Genomic DNA, 27,934 nt, shown 5'->3' with positions numbered 1-27,934 from the left:
AAATTGGGGCAGTGCTGCAGCACATGAACATGAGAATAATTTGACAGAGACACCTTTAGTAACCCCTCAGAAACAGAAACTTGTGCATATTAATTTTCATATGTGTACCTCAGAAGAGTCACTTTGCTTCATTTTACTTAGAAATTTTCTGTTATATAGCACTTGAATGATTTTTTTTTAGTTCAAAAACCCAGACTCACTGTTTCTTCTAATTATCTCTAACAGTGCAAGTTTCCCAGACCTTACCATATTTAACAGAAGTACAGATCCTTAAAAAAATCTGAGCTTAAACCTTCTGTAAGTTTGAAAATTCACTACTTATTCTTACAGATATTTTATTATCTGGCCTGTGCAGTTTTAAGCGTATTCGTTCAAGTATTCTGTCTGCAGCTTAGTGGAACAGTACTTCTGAGCTTCATGTGTGAGAACTTTTCTTTAGCCATAAGCTCAGCACTTGCTTTCACTAGCATCTTTAAATGTAAGGTTATTTTGTTACTGCTGGATTAAGCATTGCCACTGATTAAGTGTCTTGTTCAAGGGCTGATGAGGGATACAGGTTTTGTCTGTAAATAAAGATTACCTTTTTTAAAAGTTGTTTAATATATAAAGAAGGAAATGTATTAGTTTTATTTTCTTTGTAACAAAGGACAAATTGAACGCTGGAAGGATATGATCTGGGGACATGTTACAGCTTGGTGAATTAATCTGTTGTACTACATTTGGATCAGGCATAATCATAGACTTGCAGTACAGAATATGGGGTGTTCCGTTCGCAAAAAGTAGAGAATGAAATTTAATGTTCTTGAATGCTTCAGCTATGCAAAACAAATTTCTTAGGCTTAGCAATCCTCTTCCTTCCTCTGCCTCCCTTCAAGTTTCTAAAACTTTAGAAACATGGGAGGCATAAGATGGTGGTTCTGGTGGCTTTTTGTTGGAGGAATAAGGAGAACTGGAGCTTGGTGGGCAGGAAAAGGGAAGTCTTGACGCAGTTGCAAGCGTGTGCTATACTATCTCAGCAGCAACAGCCCTCCGACATTAAAACCAGTCAGCTAAATTGTTAGTGATAATTCTTTATTGGAGTGCAGCATTTGTTCCTATTCTGTTAAAGAAGCTGTCTGTAAGCAACTCATTTGTTACTGGTCTTTGGACTCTCTTATTTTTAAAACACTATTTTGGTGTTTTAGATACTAAACCACTGCTAAAGTTGATAAGTTAGCAGCATGCTAGCTTTCACTTTGAGCTTCCTTAATTCCATTTAGAGATTTAATCTGTTAAAAACATCCTGAAATAAGCCCCTTTTTTTGATTTTTGTCTTTCAGCACTACTTTTTTATAAAAATTTCAATGGTTGTTGCAGAGAGAAAATTGAGGTGCACTTGGCTGCAGGATGTTCATATTGATTTGCTTTAAATAGCTTGATTTCTGTAGATAATTAGAGTAAGAGGCCTTGTTTTTCACAGTAAGAATAGTAAGTTATTTGCCAAATTAGTTAGCTTGTTCCATTACTTATGTAGATGGCTTGAAAAATACAAGAGATTTTGAAGGGGTTCAGAGAGCAACGTGGATCTAGAACGACAAAATACAAGAAAAAAAAATCTACAGGCTTTAGAGTAAATAGGATGTCCTCTACCTGAATAAAAATAAGTTTGTTTTTTTTCAGATAATTGGAGTCATGAATGCACGGTATAACTATATGAAAAGGCAGGTGACCTGAAACTACTTACAGTTTGGGGAGCCTATGAGCAGCTGAACCAAGAGCAAGGAAGTAAGGTTGAGCATGTTTAGCCTGAGGAACCGCTATCAAACGTTCAAGGGTAGTGAGGGTACAGAGAATGTAGGTTAGGGAGGATAACCGATCTACCTTCTCCTGCCTACTGGAATATCTTCTCTGATACAAGGAGAGGATTGTTTTTAGTGTACTGAAATTTGAGTAAAATTGACGAGGCAAATTAAGCTTGCCTACAAGCAGACTTGTTCAGAGCTATATCAAGAGAAATTACCTTCTCAAAAATGCTGTTTGTTGTTATCCTTGTGCTCTAAGCTTCTGTAATGCAGCTGGGAGGAAAAAATATATATGTTCCAATATTTGGGTTGTTTCCAGGATGAGCGTTAGGAAGACAAAGACTGTTTCTAAACCTTTACCTACTCTTAAGTGATACAATCGTACAAGTGGTTTTTGCTGAACTCACCACTGCTCTCGAGAGTAGACAGATCCGATGGTGTCTGTCAATCATGCATATTACTAGCAGCTTCAGAACAGCTGTTTATCTTAACGAAGGTTACAACCCAGCCTTGTAACTGTGTTTGATTTCTTGGGGGCCTGTTTTGGAATTGGTTTTTCTTGATACATTCAAACTAGTGTTAAGCGAGTCTCGTGCATTTGGACTAACACAGCTGGTAAAGAGAGCATCCCTGCTGCTGTTTTGTCCATGATAATAGATAGCAAGCTTAGTAAACCTCTTATATGGGAGAAAACATCTATTTTTGGCCGTTTTGGTAAAACATCCTCTACCACTGTCTACATTTCTTCCTTAAACAGCTCAGTGGGATTCCATGGGAGATACCATGAGATATGGTGGGAAAGGACTTGGGGGCTGTAGGAAGCCGCCTCCTGGTACTCCTAAGCGCTCCTTAGTATTCTTTAGAAAGTGAAGAGACACCTGCCTGCTCAAGTACAGTAATTAGCTAACCCTGTACCTTTGTTTTTCAGACGCTGTTTTTAGGACCTTCCAGAATCTATCTGAGGCTAACAAACTCTGTAATTACCCTGGTTTAAGCTCTTTGCTCCTCAAAGCTTGAAGGCAGCTTTGCTTCCAGGGAAAAAAAAAAAAAAAAAAAAAAAAATGAGGAAGCAAATGTATAAACAAGCTTTTGCAAAACCAAATGCTTGCCCAAGATTGTGAGTTGCCATGGGTTCAAGCACATGCCAAAGAGGCAGCAGTGACCTGACGCCCTTCCAAGAAAAAGGGATCTTCCATTGGAAGGCAACTTAGACTCCACTGGCGAGACTCTTGTTGATCAGCAAACACCAATTTCCTCTCTCATTCTCACAGTTTAGGCAATCCTCCTTTGGCAAAGGAATGCCTTACCATGCATTCAGGGTTTGATCTCTTTAATCCTTGCATTACAGAAGGTAATCTCTAATCATTAATTGTAGTAGCCCAGCTGAGGCAAGAAGCAGTGCTGGCCTGTACGTTGATGACAGCCTGTTTCACTTGGGAAGCCCTTAGGAAGGGAGAGCTTCAAACTGCCTGTCACTTTGCTTTGTTGGAGCACTGGTTTGAAATGAGGCAGGGAAATACAACCACAATTTGCCTACTCCTCACACAGGAGTGGCTTGAAATGAATATCAGTTCCTCTATTAATCAACAAATTCCAGAGCAGCTGCTTGCCCTCCCCCAGTTTCGCGGTCTGTACTCCCAGTAGCTACATCCCGCTGCGCTCCTGCGCTCACAGAGGCACAGTCATGCTCGGGATTTGTCTTCTCAAGGAAGTCTCCGTCACCTGCCTGAAAGTCAGTTGGATGCATCTGGTGTATAACTGGCTCAGAAGAATTCATCATGAAAACGTGGTGAGGTAATGCCGCAGCTAATGCATTAGGCCAGCGAGCTGTGCCTAGCCAAAAGCCAAGCAGCTCTGGAGACAAATCTTAATCGTGGGTTTGTACCTTGGCCTGCCAGCACTCCTTGGCACCCTGACTTGGCAGTCAGTAACTGGCACAGGGATCTAGGGAAGCTCGTTCCTAAAGGGGCACTGCTGGAATTTGGCTCGCTTGCTACCCATTGAGACAGATTTCAAACTCTGCTTAAGAGGGCAGAGTGGTCTGGGGGAAATATCCCTCATTTCCTGGACACAGAGGCTGCCGTGTGAGACCGAACCCCAGGAAAAAGCAAAGTGTAATAAAGGAGAATTAGTTGAGAAAATTGCACCTTGGGATAGGAAGTTGTCCATGTGGCTGGAACAGGCCCTTCAAATGCTGCAGCAAAACTGCTCTGCTCACTGACCAGGGCATCAGGACGAGCTGAAGCCTGTGCATGTGCTTTCCGTGTATGTTTAAGCCTTGGTGCAGCTAGGAGAAGTCTTCCACATGTAATTCACCCCCAAGTATGTATGGAAATATATAAGATTTTCACAAGCTCTTTCATATATATCAGAAACGGTGCCTTAAATGATGAGACAGCTTCGGAAAGCATGCAAAATGCTGGCTTAGAAATCCTGGATTGATATGACTGTGGCAGTCTTATTTCCATCCAGCATTGTGCAGCCTCTTGTAGTACGTAGTACTCTTGTATTCATTGCATTTCTAAAAGAGGAAATACAGGAACATGTAGCAAAGAAGAAGGGTGAGACTTCTGACTGCGGTTAATTGCGACAAGTTGGTGACAGAGAGATCAAGGAAAATTCCACTTGCAGACAGACTTTTCTCTCAGTTCTGAACGCTAACAGGGTTTTTCTGCTTTGTTTTCTTTTCTATTTCATCTTATCTGCTGTGGCAAAAACTGTCTTTCATGAGAATCTTTTGCACACATTCCTAAATGCTTTTAAGGGTAGAGCTGTCAGATGTCTTTTCTTGAGATGTAGTTCCTGGCACACAGTGACTGTGCAAAGCTGAGGGCTCTTCTCCCCGCGGTAATTATCTGTATTGCTCCAAGTGACACTGCTGGTGAGTGACAACTATGGATAAAAACAGCAGCAGCAACAGAACTGCAAAGGTATGCCTGTTGGTTTTTTTTTGGTCGTTGTTGTTGTTATTGTTTTTGATTTGAGTACAGCACAGAATTAAAATATATATGTTCTAGAGTAAGGTTTGACGTTTGAATTCAACATTATGCTATGTGACGTTGGACGTGTTTGTTATTCTCATCCTGAGGGATGAGGGAGGGCTCTTAGGATGCTAACGTACCTAATGCCTCTGTGCTTTTTGTTGTGACAAAGCCATTAACTGGAAGAAATGTCTTCTTGAGCAGGACTCCAAATAAAGCAAGATTCCCAACAGCAAATACCTGTAAATAAGCTCACTTGTGAAATAATAAATATATAACCACAAGGTTCCATGTCTTCTTGCTGTTCTGTAATAACATTTGGTACGCTGTTATGTTGCTCAAGACTTAAGGGGATACTCCAGATGAACAATTGCATGATTAGATAATTTCCCTACATTACATGTAAAACAGGAAAAGGTTCAAAATATTATCTCTGATGCTTTTGAAAGACTGAAACTAGTTTATGAGGTTTTCCACATTTACTTATATATTCAAATTGTACCTAATATATATTTTTATATAGAGAGATAAAACAGCCTGCTGCAGCTGTAAGGGTCAGAGAATGCTGAAGTCTCAATTCCTAATTCAATGCTTTGATTATCCTACTGTCTGTGAGTCTGAGAGTCTACTAAGCAGTGTAATTCTTTTCACCCTGGTCTCAATATTTACTGTAAAGAAACTGCTGCCTGGAAATTTGATACAAAACTAGGTGTGCGGGGGAGGTTAGTACTATCTCGATGAGCCATTCGTTGCACTCCGAATTTTCCATTGAGGCATGTAAAGGTATGAGGACAATTGTGTTAAATCATCAGAACCTGATGCAGGACATCTATACAAAGAGCATGTCTATTTCTGGGAATGCTATTTTCAGGCTTTCTAAATGGCTTGCTGATGGCTAAATAAATGTAATGGTAGCAAGCTGGTTCCCAGTTCTAGTCCGAGGACCTTAGAAACAGCCACACCATACCCAGCCAAATTCAGGGCCAATAGTAACTAGAAAGAGACAAATTTCTTTCTGCTGTATCATTTATGAACTATTTAGGAGGGAATATCATACAGTACTGTTCATTATAATATCTGAATGCTATGCTTAGTACTGAAAGTCAAAGGATGTTGTTTTTCCGACTAGCTGGACTTCTCGAAGTACCATCAGTAGTTTTCCTATGACAGGTGATGCTTTGCCATTACTGCTGTGCCCCAACTCTTCCATCTCCACATGGAAAACCACTTCTGAAAATGAGTTCAGTCTGAGATCACACGCAGAGAAATGATGTTATTTCTTCCTTGTTGCACCTGCGACAGTCCGCGCAGGAAATGTTGCACATCTTGGTGCAATTTAAAGCACGTTAGCATGACAGGCTGTGCTTGGGAAATAGCTTTCTCATTGCTGGACAACATTTTCTGTGCTGCTGCCAAAAGAAAAACAGGAGCATTTCTTCAGCACGTGTTAAGTTGATCTGACATTTTCCTCTCCTTCCAAAAAGCTCAGTTTATATATTCCTGTCTTTTCCACAAACAAGTGCGTGAGTGAATGCTTGTTTCTGCGAGCTCCTCTGCACCTGGGGAATAGGGATACCCACAGCCCTCAGTCCCCAGGGTGCCTGCTGCCACCCACCCGGACTCCATCGCAAACCTGGAGCAAAGACGTGCTTCAGACCACAGCTAACACATTGAGCAGGGAGTTATTTAAACAGCCAAGAGGAAATACAAGACAGAATGGTAAAGTCTGCATTTTTCTGGGCCTGGGGTACTACATTTTGGGCTACTCTCAGGGAAGCAGTCAGGTAGAAGCAGACTCAATGCCCATCTTTCCTGGGGGAAATCTTAGAGGTAAGACTGCCATGGGCAAAACAGCTTCAACACAGGGAATTTTTGCATCATTTAATTTATTGCCAATTAGCCACACTTCTAATCACAGATTTGGGTATTGGGAAAGACAAAAACCACAGACAATTAAGCAAGCAGTTACGTAAAGAGCTCTTCTCCCCCTTCTCAATCTCAACGTGCCTTGGTTTTGTGTGGGGCAGACTCGTTCCCCCAGCCCCTCTCAGCGCAGGGGGTTGGGGCTGGGGTGCGGTGGTCCCTGCCTCTGCTCCCCGACTGCCCCAGCGCGGGTCACCCGCAGCCACAGTCCCTTGGGGTGTCCCTGCCCCAGCACGCCAGGGATCCTGCCTGGGATCAACTCAAGAGAACATTTAATTGTATGTGAAGGCAGTTTTGTGGCAGTGCTGTTACTCGTGTTTCTGGAACACCTCAAACGCTGGTGGCACCTTGGAAATTCCTGGGTAGAAAACGAGCGCCTGTTCTTTATCTTCTGCATGAAGCGGGGTGTTCAGGCTAATAAAAAGGCTGGCTGCAGGAAGGAAAGGAGGAAAGAAGGACCCCAAAAGCATTCAAATGAGTTGTGCTGACGATTCTCTCTCATTTGGACAACTGCTTGTCTCTTACAAGCCCTAGCCCAAAGGTGTGGATTTTGTTGAGAAAGCATTTTCAATTCAACATTTAGTGTTTAAGATGCATTGCGTCTGAGCCAAGTGATTGTGGGTGTGGGAGTGAGTATCTAATTTCATCTTAAAGCTGATGTTGAAAGAGGAAGGAAAACACTGTAGCCAGAGAAAAAGCAGTGAACACAAAAGCAAAATTAGTAGAAGTGTAAAAAGCTTTGAAGTTAAGAAAGATATTAACAAGCACAAATCAGTAAAACCTGCTCATTTGCATAAGAATAACCTGGACGGAGCTCCTGCTGAGCAAATAGCAACTATGAAAAATTTTAAATAGCAACTATTGTTGAACAACATTAAACAATTTTTAGGAATCGAAGAAACAAAACCTTTCACCCACAGTTAATGTTTAGCTCTCCTCCTCAGGTTTTGTGCCTCTAAAGAAAGTGATTATTTCACAGTGATTTCCATAACTACAAAGAAGATCTGTTCAGTTTGTGAGAAATATGAAGATTTCAAGGTTTATAATTTATTTATTTTTTAATACAATATAACAGCAGTAACAAATGATGCTGCAAAATTCCGTAAAATCACTTTCTGGTTCATCCCCACCACCCTCTGTTTGTCTGCGAAGATGCAGTTGTAAAACAGAAAAGGCATTTCCCGGGGGGCTCTGCAGGAGGGACATCTGGGTGTCCTGTAGCAGGCCCTCATTAACATCAGCAGCTGCAAGCCAATTGCACCACGGAGATAATTTTGCTACGTAATTAACTCCCTTCGTTCCCAATAGCTGCTTTCCTCCTGAGCTCCTAGCAAAGGCAGTGGTAGGTGGAGGGAGGCTGAGCGTTTGCTTTCCAGGCTTCCAGCCAGCCCCTGGAGGACTCCTGCCTGCTCTGCCAAGCTGGACGGAGAGAGAAAGGGCTGGGAGAGAGCACATCCTCCTGTTTTAGGTGATGGAGTAACAGGGAAATAGGAGACAACAGAATGAAGGTCAGTGTAAGTACTAGATTATTTTATTTCTGTTGCAATGAATTTAACTGCATTGTTTATCTCAGTTGTAACAAAGGCGTGTCTGGCATTAGACCTGGATCTGCCTGGGCTGCTTCTCAAAGCACGCTGTTGATCTTGTAAATGAGTTACTAACAAAATACATGGTCTTATTTTTTATAACACAGTCTGAATTTAGCTGGGGGGAAAAAAAAATCTTTTTTTTTAAAGAACAGTATGTCTCAGAAGGGTGAGCTTTTGCACCATGAATATTAGGCAGTAATGTACCTTACTATAAAGTTATAGTGAATGACACTGGGTGGCTATGAGGATGCCCTTTGCCTTCCCCATCTGATTGGAAATAATGCGTGCAAATAACAACAGTTTCAGTTCTACCTCCTAAGAAAGAGGATGCTGTATTCTTGATGTCAATCTGTTACCAATTACTAGGATATGAATAAAGAAAATATTTTAACAGCTTGAGTCACCCCGATGAAGAAATGTAAGGTCATTTGAATGCATGTCATGTGAGTATGGGAAAGTCTGTGCACTCTAGGATAGTGATTGACTACGTCCTACAGATCTTCTGCAAAGAGAACTGAAGCTCAGAAGAGGAAAGGAGTGGTGGCTCTATTCATTTTTAGGAAATACTGCTTTGTTCTGGGAGAAGGGGGAAGTAAGTGGATAGATCAAATCCCATTTACAGTTACATGTAAGTGTTTTGTCCCAGATTTCCAGAGCCATGCACATGCAGACAGCTTTAGCTTGCTTTGTGCTAAGCAAAATTTATTTGGCTGTGAGGCTAAGTGAATCTTTCAGTCTGGCATTACAGCTGATCTCTGGCAGCTGCGACTCAGGGCAGGGACCTACGCAGTCCCCATGTGCCCCGAGTTAATGACAGCGCGGCGGCAACGTGCAGCTGCTGCACGGGAGTGGTGCTGTGCCCCAGTCATCGGGGCTGGTGGAAACCCACCTACTTCTTTTCATTGAGGAAAGTTAAAACTTCAGAGAAATTAAATTTCGTCCGAAAGGGCTGTTTCAGAGGGGGGGAAAAAAAAAAGAATCGTAATTTTTTGGGCAGATCACTTCAGTGAGGGAGACAGAGGAAGCCAGAGCATTTGGGAGTTGCAATGTCGCTGCTGATTCATTATGAATCAGAGAGAGCAGCCTCCTGGAGCCTCTGTCTGTCACTTCTGCTGCCTTCACGGCATCAGTAGAATCACAGAAACTGCTGCAAGTCATGCAGGGGGCAGGGGTGGCATCCCATCGCCCTTGTGCACTCAGGAGGAAGGATATACAGCAGTCACCGCAAATGAATAATTTTTCTTTTGTTCCAGACAATTTATCCTAGGAATTTCTTGCCCGTTCCCTGGGCAGGCAGAGGACAGCATGGACCCTGCTCCAAGGAATTCCTGTTAAGCTGCTCTTTGCTTAGAAGCGCTTGCTAGGTCTTTAAGTCCATGTTTGGAAATAAATTTTGTAGTAAAATGCAATTAAGATACTAAAAGGTTAGGAAAGTGCAAAAAGTACACTAATTGGAGCATATGAGCAAAAGCCTTTGGGTAGTAGGAGGAAACAAAATCCAGAAATACGTATATTCATTTTTGAAATATCAGGAAACAGCAGTTTGTTTTTTTTTTTAACGTGGGCAAGAGAGCCCATGTGAAAACAGTGAGTGGGAATGAAGTCCTGATTGCATGCAAAAGGGTGGGCGGGTGTCAGTTGGTCTTAATACAGCCAGGCTTTGATTAGCAACACTTGTGGGGGAAAGAGTGGTTGGGGGAAATTAACAGAACTGGCCCGTGATTCCCACCGCTGCTTGACTGACTAAATGTGAATCTGCAGAAGTTTCCATCTAAGTTTTTAAAAATCAGTTCTTTATTTCATCAAAAACTGATCTGACCACTCAGGACTTAAAACCTGACGATCAGCATGTGTTTCCACCCTCCAAAAATCAAGTAACCCACTGAATAGGCAATAAAAGCAAGTCATGATATTCATTCATTCCTTGCTCATACAAAAAGATTTGATATTCTGCATAACAAGAACAGTCTTATTTTCTGAAACAAAGGCAGGAGCACCTTCTGCAAGCCGCAGATGATGTTGCCCATCAAGAGGGCCGTACGAACCCCGCACCCAGAAGGAGGCCACGTGCATGTAGAGAGAGATCCGAACACTTAATGCCAGAGCTTCTCCTGCATGTGTTGAACATGTGAGCTCTGTCTGCAATTAACTGACTCGGGTAAAACTTAAATTGACTAAATTGGCCTGCCCTTTGGAAGGGACTTAGTTGTGAAGCATCTTCCCAGCTAGCAGGGCAAGGGGAATGTTTATTTCTTCAGCTTTGTCCAGAGGTGAAGAGATTAACTGGAAATGGTTCTGTAAACATGTCAGAGGGTGTCACTGAGGCATGAACATAGCTGTATAGCAAACACAGCCCGCTGCCTTGAATGGTCTTTTCCTTCTCCTCAAATACACTTAAGTCCTTTTTTTTTTTTTTTTTGCAGCAAAAGAACTTATAGACTTCTTGAAATGTAAAATGCAGCTACAGAAGTTGGAAAAATGTTTGTGTTCATCCACAAGAGAAGCTTCCACAATAAAAATTATCTTGTTTAGATTATCTCAATAGGTCTTTTAAGAGGCAAATTTAAGAGAATAGATGAAAAATATTTGCCTTTTTAATTGAAAATGAAAATACTATGCAGGACTAGAGTACCCATGGGTCACAGGAAATATTATGTAGTAGTCCTGGAGTTTCCAAATGAGAACTGAGGGGAAAGGGAGTACAGAAATGATTTTAGCAGACTTGTAGGTAAGCAGCTAAAATGATTGTTTGATAGTTGTGAAGGATTTTGTCTAGCAATGTTTGCATGGGTTCTGTTTCATATTGCTATAGGCTGAAGATACAGACAGGGATAAAAAAAGCGGTCAGGATTGCTTAGTAACAGTAAATATTTTATAATGTTCTCACGTTGTGGGTTGACTTTTTTTTTTTTTGCCTTAGCACAGACATTCATCCTATACACAGAGCACAGATGCCAGCCTATGTGAGTACTCCAGTTCTGAGGCTATAGGAATTGTTTACCATAGAGTTGTACAACTTTGTACAATTACTAGCTTTACTGGCTCCTTTTTCCTGTATTAACAAGCATGAGTTAACAGTTTTCATTCTGAAGCCTCTCAGGTGTTGTTCTGTAGTGGGAGCAGGATAAGGACGTACAAACTATAAAGATGCAAAAAATCCAACCTAAAGGGCAAGTTCCTACCACGATCTTGTATTAGATGAATTGATCTAAAATTCAGTAGAAGTAGGTGCGCTTCCAGGTACACAAGAACTTTTCTTCACACCTAGTTTAGTCGAACCCATGTCACCAGAGCTCTTATGCAGCAAAGCTACTCACTATGGTTGGCTCAACATACGTGACTAATTTACGTTGCGGTTACAAGGTCACAGAATCCTGTATGGGGGAGAGCAACAACTTAGAAAAAAGTTGCAGAGGATGCAAGCTCTGTTTTCTAGATCTGTGCTCTGTCGTCATCTTGATAAAACGTGCTTAGTGAGAGGGAAGAGTAACAGCACTGTCTGCCAAGGTGCTTTCTCATGTGGTGATGCGCTGGTTTTTAAGATGTTCTTTATCTTACAGTAGGTCTGTGGGTGTTTTTTTTTAGGGCTGCTTATGGGATGACAGGGAAGAAGCAACAAACACCAAAGAAGAAAAACACTGATATCATCTACATCGCTTTAGAGCTTATTACGTGCTGGTCATTGCAAGGACACATTAATGAGATTTCATAAAATAATGAACTACGCACAGCTGGCCTGAGATGGCATTTTGTGGATGACAGTGTTAGACAGCTAGTTTCCGCTCCTCTGGTAATAAAGAAAAAATGCAGATCCCACTGGCCCCGAAGCACAGCTTCCTCCTAGCTAAGCATCCCATAAGGTCTCTGTGATCCTGGGAATGCGAGGCTTGTTTATAGTTAATGGCAGGTCAGAAATGTTTCTGCTTACATGACAGAAAGGGGCTGCCACAGTGATTCTTTACATATGTCCTAGGCAGCTGAAAGTGCAGATAGGGCCCGATTTCTGAGAAATAACCTCGCATTAGATAAGGCAGAGCCTGCACTACAGATGACCTCGTTCCCCAAAACCCTGGATATGCTTGTTATACTTTGCTAGATGTGTTGTTGGATCAGATGCTCACCTGCTATAAACATAACCTTAACTTTTATCCACAGAATTGCTCCCACTGTTATTGCGATCACAAAATCAGCTGGCTAGGATGGCTTCTCAATAAGAAGTGTCTCAATAAACGAGCCATTTGGAAGGGTTCTGGCATCCAGCAGCTTCTCAGTAACTCCCTCTGTGTCATAATGTGAGCAGATGGAGCCCGGAGGATGCTGAGCTGTGGGGCTGGATGGGGCCTGGGTGCTGGGAAGGGAACGGGGCTCGGACGGGCAAGGGGAAGTTCCTTACCCAGCCTTGCAGAGCTTTGGTTTACTCGGTGTGACTGTACCTTCCCTGTGGGAGCATTGCTGAGGATTTAAATTCAGTGGAACATGAGCATAAACAGTTTGGCATTAATAACTGACCCAGCTTATCTGCCACTGTAGGTTTTTCTAGCGCTGTGGAGTTCAGCACTACCTCAAACTCCACAGAAAAGCAGCTAATGCCTAGCGTGCTCTCTGCTGCCAGAACTATAGCACTTTCCAGGACAAAAGCGAGCTAGCTCAATGCTTTCCGCCTGTATGCATATCCAACAAAATAGCTAAGCACCTGTGATGTTAGGCATCGCTGGGAGTTTGAATTTTATTTTGCCAGTATTAGGCTGATCTTCAACAGTTGTTTCAGCATCCTGGGCTCATACACATTGAAGCCATAGCTGGGACTCCAAAAAGCTAGCAAAACTTGTACAGTTTCCATACCACCAGGTCCTGAGAGGCTGGTAAGTAACCAGAACGCTCAGAAAGGAAGCAATAAAGGGGACTTACTACTCCTGTAAGTAGAGGAACAAAGGGCAAGATATGAAGGCAGACCTGTTTGACCTGTTGGTTTTTCACATTGTGAAGTTGTTCCTTCTTCTGGTTTCTTGGTGCTGAGCATTCAGCAGAAATTAAGTTACTTCGGTGGTGTGGTGTGGTGCTGCTTGGATTGGATTTACTACATGCTGCTGCAGCTTTCTGCCAGGTTGTGGACACTGAGAGCAGGCAGAAGAGTCTGCTTAAAGGAAGAAGGTGGTTGTGTGTTTTGTGGTTTGGTTTTCTTGTTTTTGCTATTGCAGTGTGAGATGAAGATGCAAATAGAAGATCTCTTTTGAAGGAGTTTTGCCTGGGACCTTCCTTTAGTTTGGTGGTTACAAATTACTAATATTCTTACCTATTTCTATCTTTTATAAAACTCCTTCAGAGACTAGTTCCAAGGCAAAAGGAGAAGAAATCTTCATTAAAATACCTGAGTTTCTCTGCCCTTCTTGAAATAGAACTATACAGTGTATATGCTTACACTGAAACTGAGAACGAATGGAGAAGGCTTTCTCTCAAACTCTATCACACTGACCCTATGTCCTGAAACGTGAAATTTGATTTAGCACTGCCTTCGGTGAAAGAGCTTTTCCATTTCATTTCTCCCTCTGACAACTCAGCTGGCCAGCAGAAGTCTGACAGTCACCCAAATCATTCATGTTCTATAGTCTGGAGCTTGGAGCTTGTCTCCATTGCTTCACTATTCAAAATCTTAATTTTCCCAGGTTCCAGCCTTATGGATGGGATACAAGATGATCTAAGAGAACCGGCTTGTTGTTCCAGCTCGGTCAGATATTTCCAAAGTTTCCTTCTACTTATTTTTTTTCTTCCAACCTCATGGTTGGCTTGCAATTGAGAAGATTTCAAAGGCTCTTGGGCATTCGCGTTGCCAACTGATGCGAGCCCATACTCCCTAATTTGATCTCTACAAATCAGGGGCTACCTTTCAAAATTTGAACTGCTCTGTTCTGCTCCGAACTGGTGTCTCACCTCGGGTGTTTGCACAGTGTCTATTGACAAAATCAAAGGAGTGGGCGGTGTGCTTCAAGTAAAGAGATCCTGTGTGTTGAAAAGGTTTGATTTCCACGTTGTAAGTTTAAAATGTAACTTCTCGTTCACTGGGGTTGTTCCTGAATATGTTCATCTGACTTTGCTAAATGAAGTGTTGGTCAGTTGAGCTTTTGATGCTTCTGTGGAACACCTTTGCTGTTGAATGGAATTTAGACTTCCCTGTTGCTTATGCTGACCTGGCTGTTCTCTTGATTCATTCATTTGGCAATGGAAGCAGACTTGGCAATGTCTAGGAAGAGAGATAAGAGAACAGTTGGAGTAATTGCTCTTGCTAATATTTGTTGCAGTCATGTTTGAATGTTGTTGAAGTATCAATGATGGGAAGAGTACCTCCTCACTCTTATAACCTAGGTTGCAGCCTAGATGCACACAAATTCTCACTGATGTGTACGGGCCAGATTCTGACCTAGTGAAAATCAGCACACTTACTGTAAAAGAAATACAATTTGAAATTAGACTTGAGTAACTTCATACACAGGTTAATTAATGAATTGGGCTCAGTATGCTAATTCCACAAGAAAGAACTATTTGGGAAAATGTTGACATTTGGACTCCTAAAACCATACCGTGATCCAAATTTCCTCTTATTTGTTTCAATGGAACTTGAAAGAAAAGTTTTGTTGTATAATGCATTAGAGAGGAGCTCAGTTCCTGAGTTCAGATGCCCTGGCTCTACCACCAATGTCCTGCCTGAGCTTGGATAAGGCTCTTTGTACTTCAGCTGCCTGTCTGCACAAAGGGGATGGAATTCCTCTGTTCCTACACACATCTTCTTTGCACCTTAAGAAGAGGCTCTGCCCTTCAGCATCTGTAGAGTGCCCAGCAAAAAGAGACTAAATGTCAAGCCACGTCTAGAGTGTTGCTGATGAAGAGTAGGAAAAGTTGGATAAGGCAGGGGAAGGGGGGGGGGGGTCAAGTGTGTTTTTTTTGTTTTGTTTTGTTTTTATTCTCCTCTCACCTGTAACATGTGAAGCCAAAGCCCACCCTGGGCTGCGCTCTGTGATGAGATTCCTGAAAGCCTGGCTTCAGCATGGGTGGTTCAGAGCATTTGGCACTGCCCAGATAGAAAGTGGGCTACCATGTTCATGCCAAAACTAATCAGACTATGCCACAAGGAAAATGGGACAGTTGTCTGTCTCTGACAGCTGCTGATGGACCAGTCCATGTATCATAAAAAGGCCATTGTTCGTGGCCATTCTCACAAAGAAATGCGTGCTGCTAACAACAAGCTACTTTCATCAGCTGAGCTGGCAAATGGGCTTTCTGCTGCTGCTTCAAACCAGCTGTTTCTTTACAGCAAATGCTCTGCATAAAAATACAAGGCATCATGTTTCCTATTTGGGTACTATCTTTTTGGACATTACTTGCACTTTCTGATAAGAAATTAATGCTGGAACAGCCAGTGGTAAGCAGTCAGTCACATTTCAAAGCTGAAAACAAATGGTATGTTGTATTAAAAAACACTACATCACAGTTCTTTCTACCCTTTGCACAAATGCACCTGGTTAATAAAGCTACCTGTTGCAACTGCTTTCACTCCCCTGTCTTGTAGTGAGTAAACATACCCAATATAAATATTCTAAAAATAAAACACGATCATCACATATATAGGCTTCAGCTGAGACAGGTATGGCAGTCCTGTGGTGAAGAAGCTTAGAAAACATGAGTATTTGCTATCTCACAGATTTTCCGTGATCTTAGGCAAGCTGCTTATTCTATTCTTCCTTGGTTTCCTGTATATTTAATAAATAAACAGTAAGATGGCTGTCTGAAGATGCTGAAAGATGCTGAATACTTCGGTCTTCAGTGTATGGTGATGTCTGTGTCATGGAGAGGAGCGTGGGTGCTGCTTCAGGTGTTTGTGCCTGAAGATAAGCTCACGGATGCACTGCCCTGCCTCGAAGACTTACCAGCTATCAGAGATATCAATTCATTTGGTGTCGCCACGCACAAAGTTGGGTTTTTCTCCCTGAGCTAAAGTGTCACATAAATTGTTAGCCTGGGATCCTCTGAAGCAGTAGGATCCAGCTCCACAGCTTGGGGATGACATGGGCCCAGCTGGGGGTTGTGTCTTTGGCAGTGTTCCTGCCACTGGCATTACCAATGGACACGTATTAAACTCCTCAGTGTTGATGTTAGTGAGAGGTCTGTCTTCATAAGGCTTTGAAAAGAAAAAAAAATTTTGGGGGGAAAATAAGTAGTGTGTGTGTTTGCTTCTTTTTTCAGGTAAGAAACAGTTAACCTTTTTCATGTGCATCTGAAGGCCCCAGATAAATGAGGTAGCGGTCAGGGAGGGTGAGTTTTATTTTTAGTGGGGTGATGCATTTCCTCTGACTTCTGACAAAGAATCCACAGAATGCCAGTGGGGGGAAACCACCTATTTTTCATCGCATGGTGTTCATAAAATCCAAGCAATAAACGTTAGCTCTGCTTTCAAGAGTCTCAGTAGGAACCGTGATGAAGAAACACATAGCAGCATTATGCCATTGCTGCACAACATAGTAGACAGATGCTAGAAAACATTTAACAGTCTGAAACCAATGCTGAGAAACGTTCTTTAATTCCAGCCCACCGGGTTTTATACTAAACTGAAATTAAAGCGATGATGAACACCAAACTGGAAACTAGCACAACATTTCTGTCAGCGTAACATAACAGCACAACGCCATGGCTTTCTCTCTCCAGAACACCTTGGCAAAGGCGCTTTACGACAACAAAGCGGAGTGCTCGGATGAGCTGGCCTTCCGCAAAGGAGACATCCTGACGGTTCTTGACCAAAATGTCATCGGCAGTGAGGGCTGGTGGAAATGCTCCCTTCATGGCAGGCAGGGCCTGGCTCCTGCCAACCGCCTCCAGCTCCTGCCCGGCGCTCAGGCCCTCCCGCTGCCTCCTTCCACCCACGGCGATGTCCCGGAGCCACCAGCAGGCCAACAGAACATCTACCAGGTCCCCTCGGTCCCCAAGCCTCCTGTGGCATCCTCTACATACGAGAAGATGGAGGGGTGGGTGAAACCACCAGCTAGGGCCTGCACTCTGCCTGCCCAAGGGATATACCAGGTACCGGCCTTGGCTGCGCAGCTGCTCAATGAACGGACCCAAAGCTCAACGCATCAGGTAAGAGTATCAGCGGCTAGTAAAGTAATAAATGTTGTTGCTATTAAAGTAATCCTAGGAGAAGAGAAATAATAATGGCTATTGGCCTGAAAAATGCAGGGGAATTTGCAGCGAAGTCATTCAAATAAATGGTGTTTAGGAAATTCCCATAAACTCTCACAATTTATAGCATTATGGGAGAAAGGCTGATCTGGGCAGTATATGAGTCTCCATATTCTGTAGTGTCTCACTCTTTTTGACAGTTTAAGGCAGCTGTAAAGTACAGCAGGAAGTACAGAATATACTGTTTGTTTGGGGGAATCTAGAAATGATTTACAAACCCGTCCCGAAGTTAAACAAGACCCAGAGCTTTCTCCCCTGGCTGCATACAGCATGCATCTATCCAGCGTCCTCTGGCACATGAAGGGGTCTTTGCAATCATCCGCACAGGAAGATGATTCGTAATAAACAAATTTTGTCCTTTGAGACTGCTGGCTTTGATGTAGTTTCTCAGAGTGCTGCTGTCTCTTCAGCTGTTCGAGGCTGTCATTACCCTTGCACAAAGCAGAAACACCTACTTTAGACACACTGGAGAACACGGGGTTGTTCAACAGTGAATGGGGCCTGAACCAGTTTCTCTCCCAGCCTGTTTTTACTGGTGCTGAGACAGTGACCAGGGTAGGTGGGATGAGAGCAGTCACCAGTCCCTCCAGTTATGGGGAACTGTAAACCCAGTTTTCCAGGATTTCATTACAGCTGCTGGCCTGGCTTTTTTTTTTTTCCTCCCCGTTCCTTTCATTTGGCATTCAGATGAAACGTGGAAGTGGAAAATGAAATTTCATTAAATGTCACATCAAGTGTCTTAACATCAAAAACTTGAGCTTTCTTCAGCATAAAATTAATGGGGAATCTTCTATAATAAAAGATAAATAGAGCAGGTGTGGAGGGACTTCAAGTGCAAGCTTTTGTTCGGTCCCATGAGCTCTTCAGCCTGGGGTAGCTCTTTATTTTGTGTGTGAAAACCACATTAGAAATGTTAATTGGCAAAGGAAAGACGTTCGGCCCTGAACTGCATAGCCTTTCAGGCTGTTTTAATGAGCATCTGATCTATGGGACTCAGCTGGCCAGCTTTCCTCCTGCTGTGTTGGAGGCAAGCTACAGGACCCGAGGTGCTGGTTTCTTCTGTGCAGCAAATGGGTGCTGGAAAACGGACAAATACAGAGCATCTCTAGTGACTGAAACCTACATTTCCAGCACCTGAGGTGCACACCCAGACCTCATGCACACCTACCATAAAGGCAAGCTCAAACAGAGAAATAGCTCCAAAAGACCCTTGTACGGTTGCGGTGGTCTGATTTCTCTGCATTCCTAACCCTAAAGAAGGCAAGACATTTGCAAACTGAAGTGAGATCATGAGATCAATCCAGATTTTCCACATTGTGCTAGCAAATCAGGCCCTGAAATTGTCATCTTTCTCTCTGTTCAAATGAATGGCCCAATATTAGAGATCATTGGCTTTACCTGTATCAGTAACTTCATGGACGTGCCTTGTTTACCCTACCAGGGTAAGAGGGAAGGGAAAAGAAAAGCCCTAACCTGCTTTTATTATCCAGAAGTTCAGCTTTGCCTGAGCTGCCTCCTGCACAGCGTCACAGCTGTTGTTACAACAACTGTACCTTGGTGGTCACAAGCTGCACGCAGATGCACCGCAGCATTCTGGACTGCCCCGGGTAGATCCTACAGGACAACTGGCAAAGCTCCTGGCATACTCAGCTGTTCCCTGAGCAGCTGGGTAAAGCCACTGTAAGTCTTTTGAGATGATTGAAAGCAATAAAACAAAACAAAACCTCTCCAAGCCTGTATGCTTTCACCCTATATAAAAATATTGTGACTTTATTTGTTGCCCAGAGCTTAGGGCATCTTCTTCCATTACTGTGACCAAACGTGCTATCAGTTAAAGGAAACAAATCATTTTACAGTAAGATGTGATCCTCAGTTTCCTCTGCTGTATACTGAATAAGACTTGTCCATCTGAAAATGCCAGTTAGTGTTGTTTTGCAAGCAAGATGGCTCATGATGTAAAGCACTCAGGGGATCCGTGTTCACTCTCTTTTCTTTAGATGGGAGCAAGGAGCTTTCACAAAGACAAAGCAAGCAGTTGTGAACCAGGAGTCTTGTTCCCCTACCACGTTTCCCCTAGATTTAGTTGCTGCGACTATTATACGATGGAGAACACTAATTCCAATATTATATAATTTATTTTAATGCCTCATCTCCAGCAGCGTTTCTGTGGGTCAGTAGTTTGCAATACTCCCTTCGTAAACAAGCCATGGAGACCCAGGCTAAACCATGCTGAATGAACAAAACTCTGTTTCTGAGGCTGATGAAAAGACCTTTCCCAACGCTCGTATTTTGGCATCTTAACTAATTGTCCCACAGATCTGGTCATAGCTCTTAAAACAATGTTTTAAGCAAATAGGGGAATTAGTTTGTAATTGCCCTCAATAATGTAATTCCCATATCAGACTTCTGTTTACGGAGCTGGACAGGACATCAAGGTAAACGTTTACTCCTTCCAAATCCCTTGTAATTACAGAATAATGCATCTCAGCCTGTATCTTTTTGCTGCCATTACTCCTACTAAATACGGCCTGACCTAATGGCTCTCTGAGACTGAAGAAGTAGAAATTCCCTTGCTTTCTTTTTTTAGTGGTTCTGCTTTTGGGCAGTAAGATTTAAGTGATAGCAGAAGCTTGATTTTTCTCCAAATCCTTCCCCTTCCTTGGCTAATAACGCAGATTCTTTGAATCGTATGTGCCTGTTCTTATCTGAAATAAAGCAGAAATGATGGCAAAGTAAAAAAGTATGAGGCCTGCTTGTAAGGTTAGCTCCTCTCTATCCCTATCAGGGATAAAACTTTAAAAACTAAAGGTTTTTAATCACTTAAGAGCTCCCTATAAGTGGCCTATTCAGCTAGTTGAGTTTTCAAAGATGTCCTGAGCCTACTGCTCACTGCAGTTCCCTCATTATTATATTTTTCTTCCCCTCTAAGCACCTGTTTACTCTCCCAAGAGCGTCCCGGGCTTCAGTCCCGAACATCAGAAGCGAGGTGTACGACGTTCCCTCCACGCAGCGCCGCGAGTCCCTGCTCACGCGGGTAAGTCCTGTCGTGGTCCCCCCATGCAGCTGGGACCTCGTCCCGCCTCCCTCCCCTCGGAAACATATCTGAAGGTTTAAGGTTCAATTCTAGAATTTCCCTGTTTGCTTTTTGCAAAAATTTGGCAGAAAACCATATACTTTTAGGGAAGTTCAAAGCATAAAGCAGTTCTCTTTTGAATTTGTTAGACACTATAGATAAATGTGTCTTAAACATGGTTATGTTTCTAACAAACACTTTTAGTTTTACTATCACTGAGCTCTGGGGTACTCTTCCACAGGTGAATTCCCAGTATCAGAGTGGCCAACCTCTCTGCTTTGGTCTATCCATCAGGAAAGGGATCTTGTCTCTTTGTGTCTCTTGCCTAGGAAGATTTCAGGATGTTTGCAAAATGTCTCTAGTGTGTGCACAAAAAGCCTAAACGTCACCCACACCACCCACCATCTGGGCAACAAAATACAAGGGATTAGATCATGTAACCCCAGCTCATTCAGAGGAAAGACAATATGCTGATCAGGTCTTCCACTGGAGTGTCGTGGTTCGTGATCTTCCTCTCGATAACCTGTCTCTGTGTAGAGAAAAGGTCACCATTCCCTCTGTATCTCTGCGGTGCGTCCCAGCCCCATCCCACTGCCCACCATGCAAAGGGAGGGGGTGCAGGATCACAGCAAGTCACAGGCACCTTATCCTCCCTGGTACCAGCTGGCAGTGCAGGGTTCAGCCCACCTGAATTCACTCATTACCAAGTCATCAACAAATGTCTTTGTTCTACCCGCTTTGTATCAACGGGGTGATCCTGCTCAGCCCCAGCACCAGGCTGCAGGTGACAGCTGCCTTGCACCACCTAGTGCCCACCCCCGTCCTATCCAGCTCTGCAGAAAAGCACTTCAGCAGCTCTCCAGCAGATCAAGCCCTGATCCAAGCTGTATGACCTGAAAGCCTTTGATACCAGCGGAGTCTTCGGTGGGCTCTAGGAAGGATTGAAGCCAACCTGTTTGTTTTTCCCTTTGGCCAGAGCGCTGCCACTCCGCCCACAGCACGAAAGGGCTCTGTGCTGCTCAGATCCACCGAGTGCTTCCAAGAAGAGCAGCAGCTTTACAACATCCCACCCGGCCCAGAAAAGACAGGAGCTGTTAGCCACAAAGACTCGCCAGTGGGCAGTGTAAGTACGACTCGTTGGACACGAGAGAACAGTCTTCTGTTACTACTGTGGTGTTGGGCATGCGTGCTAAACCTCCCCCCAAGCGCGTTTGTAGGTGAGGATAACAGGGATAAGACCACATCTTCAGTGCAGTACTTTGTCCTTTATATTAAGGGGACAAATACTGCCTGACTCCTGGATAGTCAGGGTACCTACCAGGATGAGGACTACCAATGCAAACGTATTTGCATATTGGACTGCAGGCAGCAAAATCTCTTGCCTTATCTTCTTTTTATGACAGTGTGAAAAGCAAATTCAATACTGTGCGTTAGTGAATGTCAGATTGTCTGTATTCAAGCAGACAGAAACAAAGTCCTCCCCCTGCACGCGGCACTCCTGCCATTCCATCTGGGAGAGCTGCATGCTTGGTTTTGGGGGCAGTACTGAGGGGTAGCTCCTCCTCACTGCTTGAGGAGCACCCTTCTTGAAGAAAGGGCTGATCTGAAACTTCACAACAGAGGAAATTTCTCAATGGAAACTCTTTATTAGCTGAATGCCAAATATTTCAGTTTTCCTGAACAGTTTTAGGATCCAAGTCAATTTTGACAGGTTCCCTAGCACATGTGCGTGGACACTCCTAGGGCTGGGGAAGGGTTTCAGGGCAGACCAGCCCAGCACAGGAAACTGGAGGCTGCATCATTTTGTGGGCTTAAAGAGAAGTGCCATAGGTTCATGGCTGCACCACAGCTGGAGAAGCCAGACTTGAAGAGAGTGTGGTTTCCCCAGTGAAAATAAAATGGGGACCTTGGCATATGAGTAAGTGCTCATTGAGGCTGGCATTGCTGGCATCTTCATGGCTATTAACAACTGTGCCAACCAGCTGCAACAGCCTGGAGCAGATTTCCTTTTGGAGACACAGTTTATCATTGCTTCCAAAATCAATTTTTTCTTTGAATTCTTCATTCATGGGGAAGCTTAGAAAATGCTGGCTTTGGTCTAAAACACCCTTGTCTGCGCTCCCTTTCTCATGCACATTTTCTGCAGAGGACCTGGCCAGTTCTTTCTAAAATTTTTATTATGCAGTGGTACCTTCAGTAGTTTCTTGTTGTGACACACACCTCTAGCTCCTCCACTCCTTCCTACTTGTGCTTTGTGCTTGTAAGGCATTTGCGTATGATCTGTTCCAAAGTGTCTCTTAGTATTAGTCTGGATCTTCTTACACAGGAAGTGTCCTTATGTGTGCATTTTCAATTTCATAGATTTCAGCTGTGCACACATCTTTTTAAGGCATTGCATAAGATCTGTAGGCATCTTAGGAAAACCCATCAAGTAAAAAATTTAAACTTACTGAAGCTATTCGACAGTGGTTAGTTCTGCCTATTGGTGGCTTCTATTTGTCAACATATGCATACGAATGTGGGTGGGGATACTGAAAAATCAAGTGTTTTGTTATACAGAGGTTAATAAAATCTTACCTGCTTCACTCTGTAAAACTGAGTGTCTAACGTTTCCTACTAATAAGCTAATATTTAGCTTTTCTTATAGTCATTTCATAAAATGATGAAATGAAAGTGTCCCATGCTAAGATAGATCCCACAGATTTCACTGGTTGGGGATACTGCTGTATGACTTAATCATTAGTGCTTGAAATATTTTAACCTTCATATGTGCAGCTTGTGCATTTTAGAAAGGAAATAAAAACTATGGGTTAGACTTTTCATGGTATGATTCCATTGACATTACTGGAGTCACATACATTTGCACACTCCGAGAATTCAGTTTTTTTTTTTTTTTTTAAACACTGCTCATAAATCCTGTGTACTCTGTTGCAGTTGTATGATGTCCCTCCCAAAAGAGAAACCAATGCTTCAGGGAAGGGATCTCAGAAAAAGAGCTGGGGCCACTACAATACGCTGCCAAACCCTCGAAAGTCAGAATGGATTTATGATATTCCAGTATCACCTGAAAAAATGGGCTTAGAACAGAGCCCTTCTGGCCCTTCCTTGGAGAACCAGGCGCTATATGATATACCCCCAGCCAGGTACAAGGCACTAACAACAAGCACTGAAGCCAAAGTTGTGAACCCACAGTTATACGATATTCCACCAACACAACGGAAATTAGTGTTTCCAGATGTCCCTCTTTATGATATTCCACCCCCACGGGACATGCTCCTTTTGCCACAAAATGGTAGCTGTGAGGCACCCTCAAGTCACCTGGATCCAAAGGCTGAGAACCAGACTTCTGGAGAGAACGTTTATGATATTCCTAAAGGTTTGCCCAACACTTTGCAGTCCAAGAAAGAGAGGGAAAAACCCAACAGCAGTTCTGGAAACCAGGCATACCGTGTTCCAGTCCAGATCTCAAGAGACACCAAATTAGAACACGACAGATTATCTGTTTCTAGTGCGGACAGCAGAAGCAGCACTGTCTCTACATTCTCAAACTCTTCTGCTGAGTTTATGTCGTCCTCAGAAGAGCCTGTCAAAGAAATTAAGCTGGATCTCGATGTAGCCATAGAGACACTGACTAGACTGCAGCATGGTGTATCCAGCTCAGTTGCTAGCTTAATGATTTTTGTGAGTAGTAAGTGGAGATTACAGGAGCACCTGGAGAAAAACATTGAAGAAATTCATAGGGCGGTTGATCACATAAAAGTATCACTTGGAGAATTTTTGGCCTTTGCTCGAGCCATAAAGGTAAATGCCTCCTACGTCACTGATAATAATCTTCAGACCAGAATTAAAAAACAGCTGGAAATTCTTTTCAACTCATTCAAAATCTTAACAGAAACGAGAGAAGCTCTAAACAACTGCAACTGGTCACTGGAGGCTTTGGTCCTCAGGAAACCTCAGAACAACCCAGATGATCTTGATCGCTTTGTTATGGTAGCTCGCACAATTCCAGATGATATCAAGAGATTTGTATCCATCATCATTGCCAATGGAAAACTTCTCTTCAGAAAGAGTGAGAAGGAGCAAGAAATGAAGCAATCAAATGTGAGCCCAGAATATAAAATGGCAAAACAAATCCCAGTGCCAAGAAGAATAGAAATAGAATCGCTTCAAAGAAGTACTCATGACAAGCCGAACCAAAGTCAAGTCTCCCAAGAGAAAACAAAAGAAAATGCTATTGAGGACTGTGAATATGTTCAACTACAGGTTAGTATGATAGGATTTTACATATATTCTTGATTCTTTGCAGACATTAAGTCATTAGCACTATTTTATCTTTGCATCAGTGCAAACTTCAGTTTGCACAACTACTTTTTGATGGCACAGGTGCAATGACCAATAATTTTAAGTAATAAAGAGAACTGGCATTAGAGAATTTGCCCACATAGCAAGACAACAGTGAGAGAAAATTTTTAACTTGTCCATTTAAAAGTCTCTCAAATTAATTAAAAAAAAAAAACACAAACTTTTAGCTAGGAGTTAGCAATTTTTTTCTTCTCCGTAGACTAGTGGTTGTTTTCTTGCCTGTACATTTCATTTGTTGGCTCTGAAATCATCATATGAGAAACGTTGACTTTCTAACTTGAAATGTATTAGGCTTTTGTAGAAAATTTTGACTTAACAAATTAAACTCTGAGTTATCAAGCTTCTTAGAATAATTTTGGACATTTGTTAGAATTATTTTTCTTATAATTACTGAAATGTCTGCTAAGAATCTTCCTCTTTATTGGTTTTACAAAGAAATGTTGACTTGTCCTTAAAATATAGGAAATGTTTTGTTTTGTTGAAGCTGATTTCAGTCTTAGACCTTGCAGGATCCTGACACTAATATTTTAGTAGAAAAAAACTGCATTTGCTTCCAATATTTATCACTGTATAATATCACTTCCAATACATTTATCACTGTAGTCCATAACATGAAGCAAACAGATTTCACGTTACTTCTCCTGAAGTAAGTGGAAAAACATATTTATACTCACATATTTTATGCAAACCATTTCAATTTTGCTTTCACTTTGATTTTTAACAGGCACAGAAAATCATTTCAGGTAAAGAAGTGTCAAAGAAGAGTACAGATTCAAAACCAAAGGTATTTCTGACTTTGAAAACTATTACATACAAGGACTTGTATTTCCTTATTTCTGTGCTTGCTAAAATTCAAAATAATTTGTGTTTGGAAGCACATATCTATACATAAAGATCTACTTGTTTTCTCATAGTTCATTTTCCCATAACTAGTTCTTCAAATACGTGCTGAAAAACTATGCAAAACATTTTCCTCAAATGTAATGAACTACTCTAAGTTAAAGTCATACTGTTCTTTATCTGTTTGCCTGTGCACATCATTTGGGATAAGGCTGTGAAAGGTTATATTTCAAAATATCTTGTAATGTACTGGTATAAAGATCGATTCCCATTATAGTACAGTTTTAATCATTCATAACCCTCATGAAGACAGTACCTTTAAAAATCAAGTCTGTGTTTTGCCTGAGAGCTTGACTCCAGACTCTATAAAGGACTGATGTTTAGCTACAGTACTTTGTGTGCTATCTATCCATTACTAAAATTGCATTCAGTGAAATCTGTTTAGGGAAAAGGTAATTGGGAGAAAGCAGTGTTAGGAAGCACAGTACTTTGTAGGAAGAAAAATGATTCCAAAAAAATTCTGGGCTGAGGCTGGGGCAATTTGGAGCCCGTTAACTAAAATAACTCCTTGTAAGTGAAGAAACATGCAAAGAATACAGAGTAGAACAAATAAAGAAACAACCAGTGTGACACCAAACTGACTCTATTTACTGTGGTGTTTTTTTTTAATCCCTTTTCTAGGTTTTGCCATCTTCAAAACAGAATGTAATTCAAAGCAAGCAAGAGCCTGCAAAGAAAATAGCTCTTCCAGAACATTGTAGGCTGTGTTTTGGTGCGCTTCACAAGGCAATTGCTGTATTTAATAATAGTCTGAGCAATAACCAGCCACCTGAAGTCTTTATATCCCACAGCAAATTGATCATCATGGTGGGACAGAAGATAGTGGATTCTCTCTGCCAGGAAACTCAAGAAAGAGATGCTCGGAATGACATTCTCCACAGCAGCAGCCGGTTTTGCAGCCTCTTGAAGAACCTGGCTCTTGCCACCAAAAATGCTGCAATACAATATCCAAATGCAGATGCAATGAGGGAACTTCAGAATCAAAATGATGAGCTGTATAAATATACGCAGCAGTTTAGAGCAATGATGGAATGAAAGATGCTTTTTTTTTTTTTTTTTTTTTTTTTAAGAACAGTGGTGAAAACTTGAATCTCTTCATTATTAGAGTTCTCTTTGCTCCCTTTGTGTAGGAACCAAGGGGCGCACAAGAAGCTCTGTGCTGCCAACGTTGTCATCCCCAAGTATTCCTACCAGGTCATCCTCTCTCAGGTACTGATGCTCATTTAGCAGGTGAGGACCCACACAGTGGCAGAGACAGAGAGGATCTGTAGTATTAAATCTGTACTTTCTCCTCCGCTGTTCAGACACTGTCTAGAAGTGTTATCATCTTACTGTTGGGGCAGAAATGTTTGCTGTGTATTCGAGCAAACTTTATCATCTGATTTTTATTTTTTATTTTTATTTGTATACAGATAAATATATTTTCCTACTTTTTTTTTTGTTTGTTTTTCTATTTGGGTATGTAAAGTCTGTCTTTAAATTTAAACATGCTGTTGTGTAAGTTGTGATATTGCTATGTGTACCTATCATCGTTTCTAGAGCACTTGACTCAAATCTTGTAATTAGGGGTGGAAAAAAGTATCTGAAGAATTAGCTTTGCAGCTGTTTAATGTACAAATGTGTATTACACGATGAAATCTGAATGGCATAGATATTAATCAGAAACGTTCCAGCTCATTATCTGAGCACTGACAGAAAACTGGGGGTTCTGCCTTGCCGTGTACAGCCACGAGGAGCTGTTCCTGGTGCTCTGCCTCGGAACAAGTTGGTTTCAGTCAGTAAATATGGAGCAAGCAGGTTTCAGTCAGTAAATACCGAGGGTTTGGACAAGCACCTCCAGCACGCTGGCGATGTTATTTGAGTTGTGCTGTGGGAGCACACTTTGGCACTGAATTTGTGTGCACCACCTCAGGGCCGTGCGGTGATGTAGGCCCTGTAACTACTCTCCCTGCGGACTGTTTCTGTGCCTGTCTCGTTTTTATTTTTCCTGATTAATTTATTGTAGTTCTATCCGAAATGTGAAAGCCGGGCCTTTCGGGTCTATCTGCACATTTGCCCTGACACGGGCACAAGCCCTCGGTGTTTGCAGCTGATTCCTCC

The 27,934-nt window shown here is 42.3% G+C and overlaps 1 protein-coding gene across 5 annotated transcripts; it reads left to right on the top strand.

Annotated features, from left to right (window-relative positions):
• The first annotated feature begins 68 nt into the window (after positions 1-68).
• CASS4 (Cas scaffold protein family member 4) lies at positions 69-27,667 on the top strand. 5 transcript variants are annotated; one of them, XM_013190531.3, is made up of 7 exons: positions 69-4,711; positions 16,969-17,397; positions 20,429-20,533; positions 21,549-21,695; positions 23,507-24,835; positions 25,659-25,718; positions 26,456-27,667. In XM_013190531.3, exons 1-7 carry the CDS (start codon positions 4,676-4,678, stop codon positions 26,867-26,869), a joined length of 2,520 nt encoding a protein of 839 aa, XP_013045985.3. In that variant the 5' UTR covers positions 69-4,675; the 3' UTR covers positions 26,870-27,667. The 5 variants fall into 5 exon arrangements, with proteins under 5 accessions (XP_013045985.3, XP_013045990.3, XP_066834453.1 ...); XM_066978352.1 differs by lacking the exon at positions 69-4,711 and adding an exon at positions 6,467-8,199 and having other exon boundaries at positions 16,851-17,397; XM_013190535.3 differs by lacking the exon at positions 69-4,711 and adding an exon at positions 6,468-8,193.
• The last annotated feature ends 267 nt before the right edge of the window (positions 27,668-27,934 follow it).

This window comes from Anser cygnoides, chromosome 16 (assembly GCF_040182565.1).
Source record: "Anser cygnoides isolate HZ-2024a breed goose chromosome 16, Taihu_goose_T2T_genome, whole genome shotgun sequence".
In the NCBI taxonomy this organism is placed as follows: Eukaryota; Metazoa; Chordata; class Aves; order Anseriformes; family Anatidae; genus Anser; species Anser cygnoides.
This window is presented reverse-complemented; position numbering and strand designations above follow the sequence as displayed.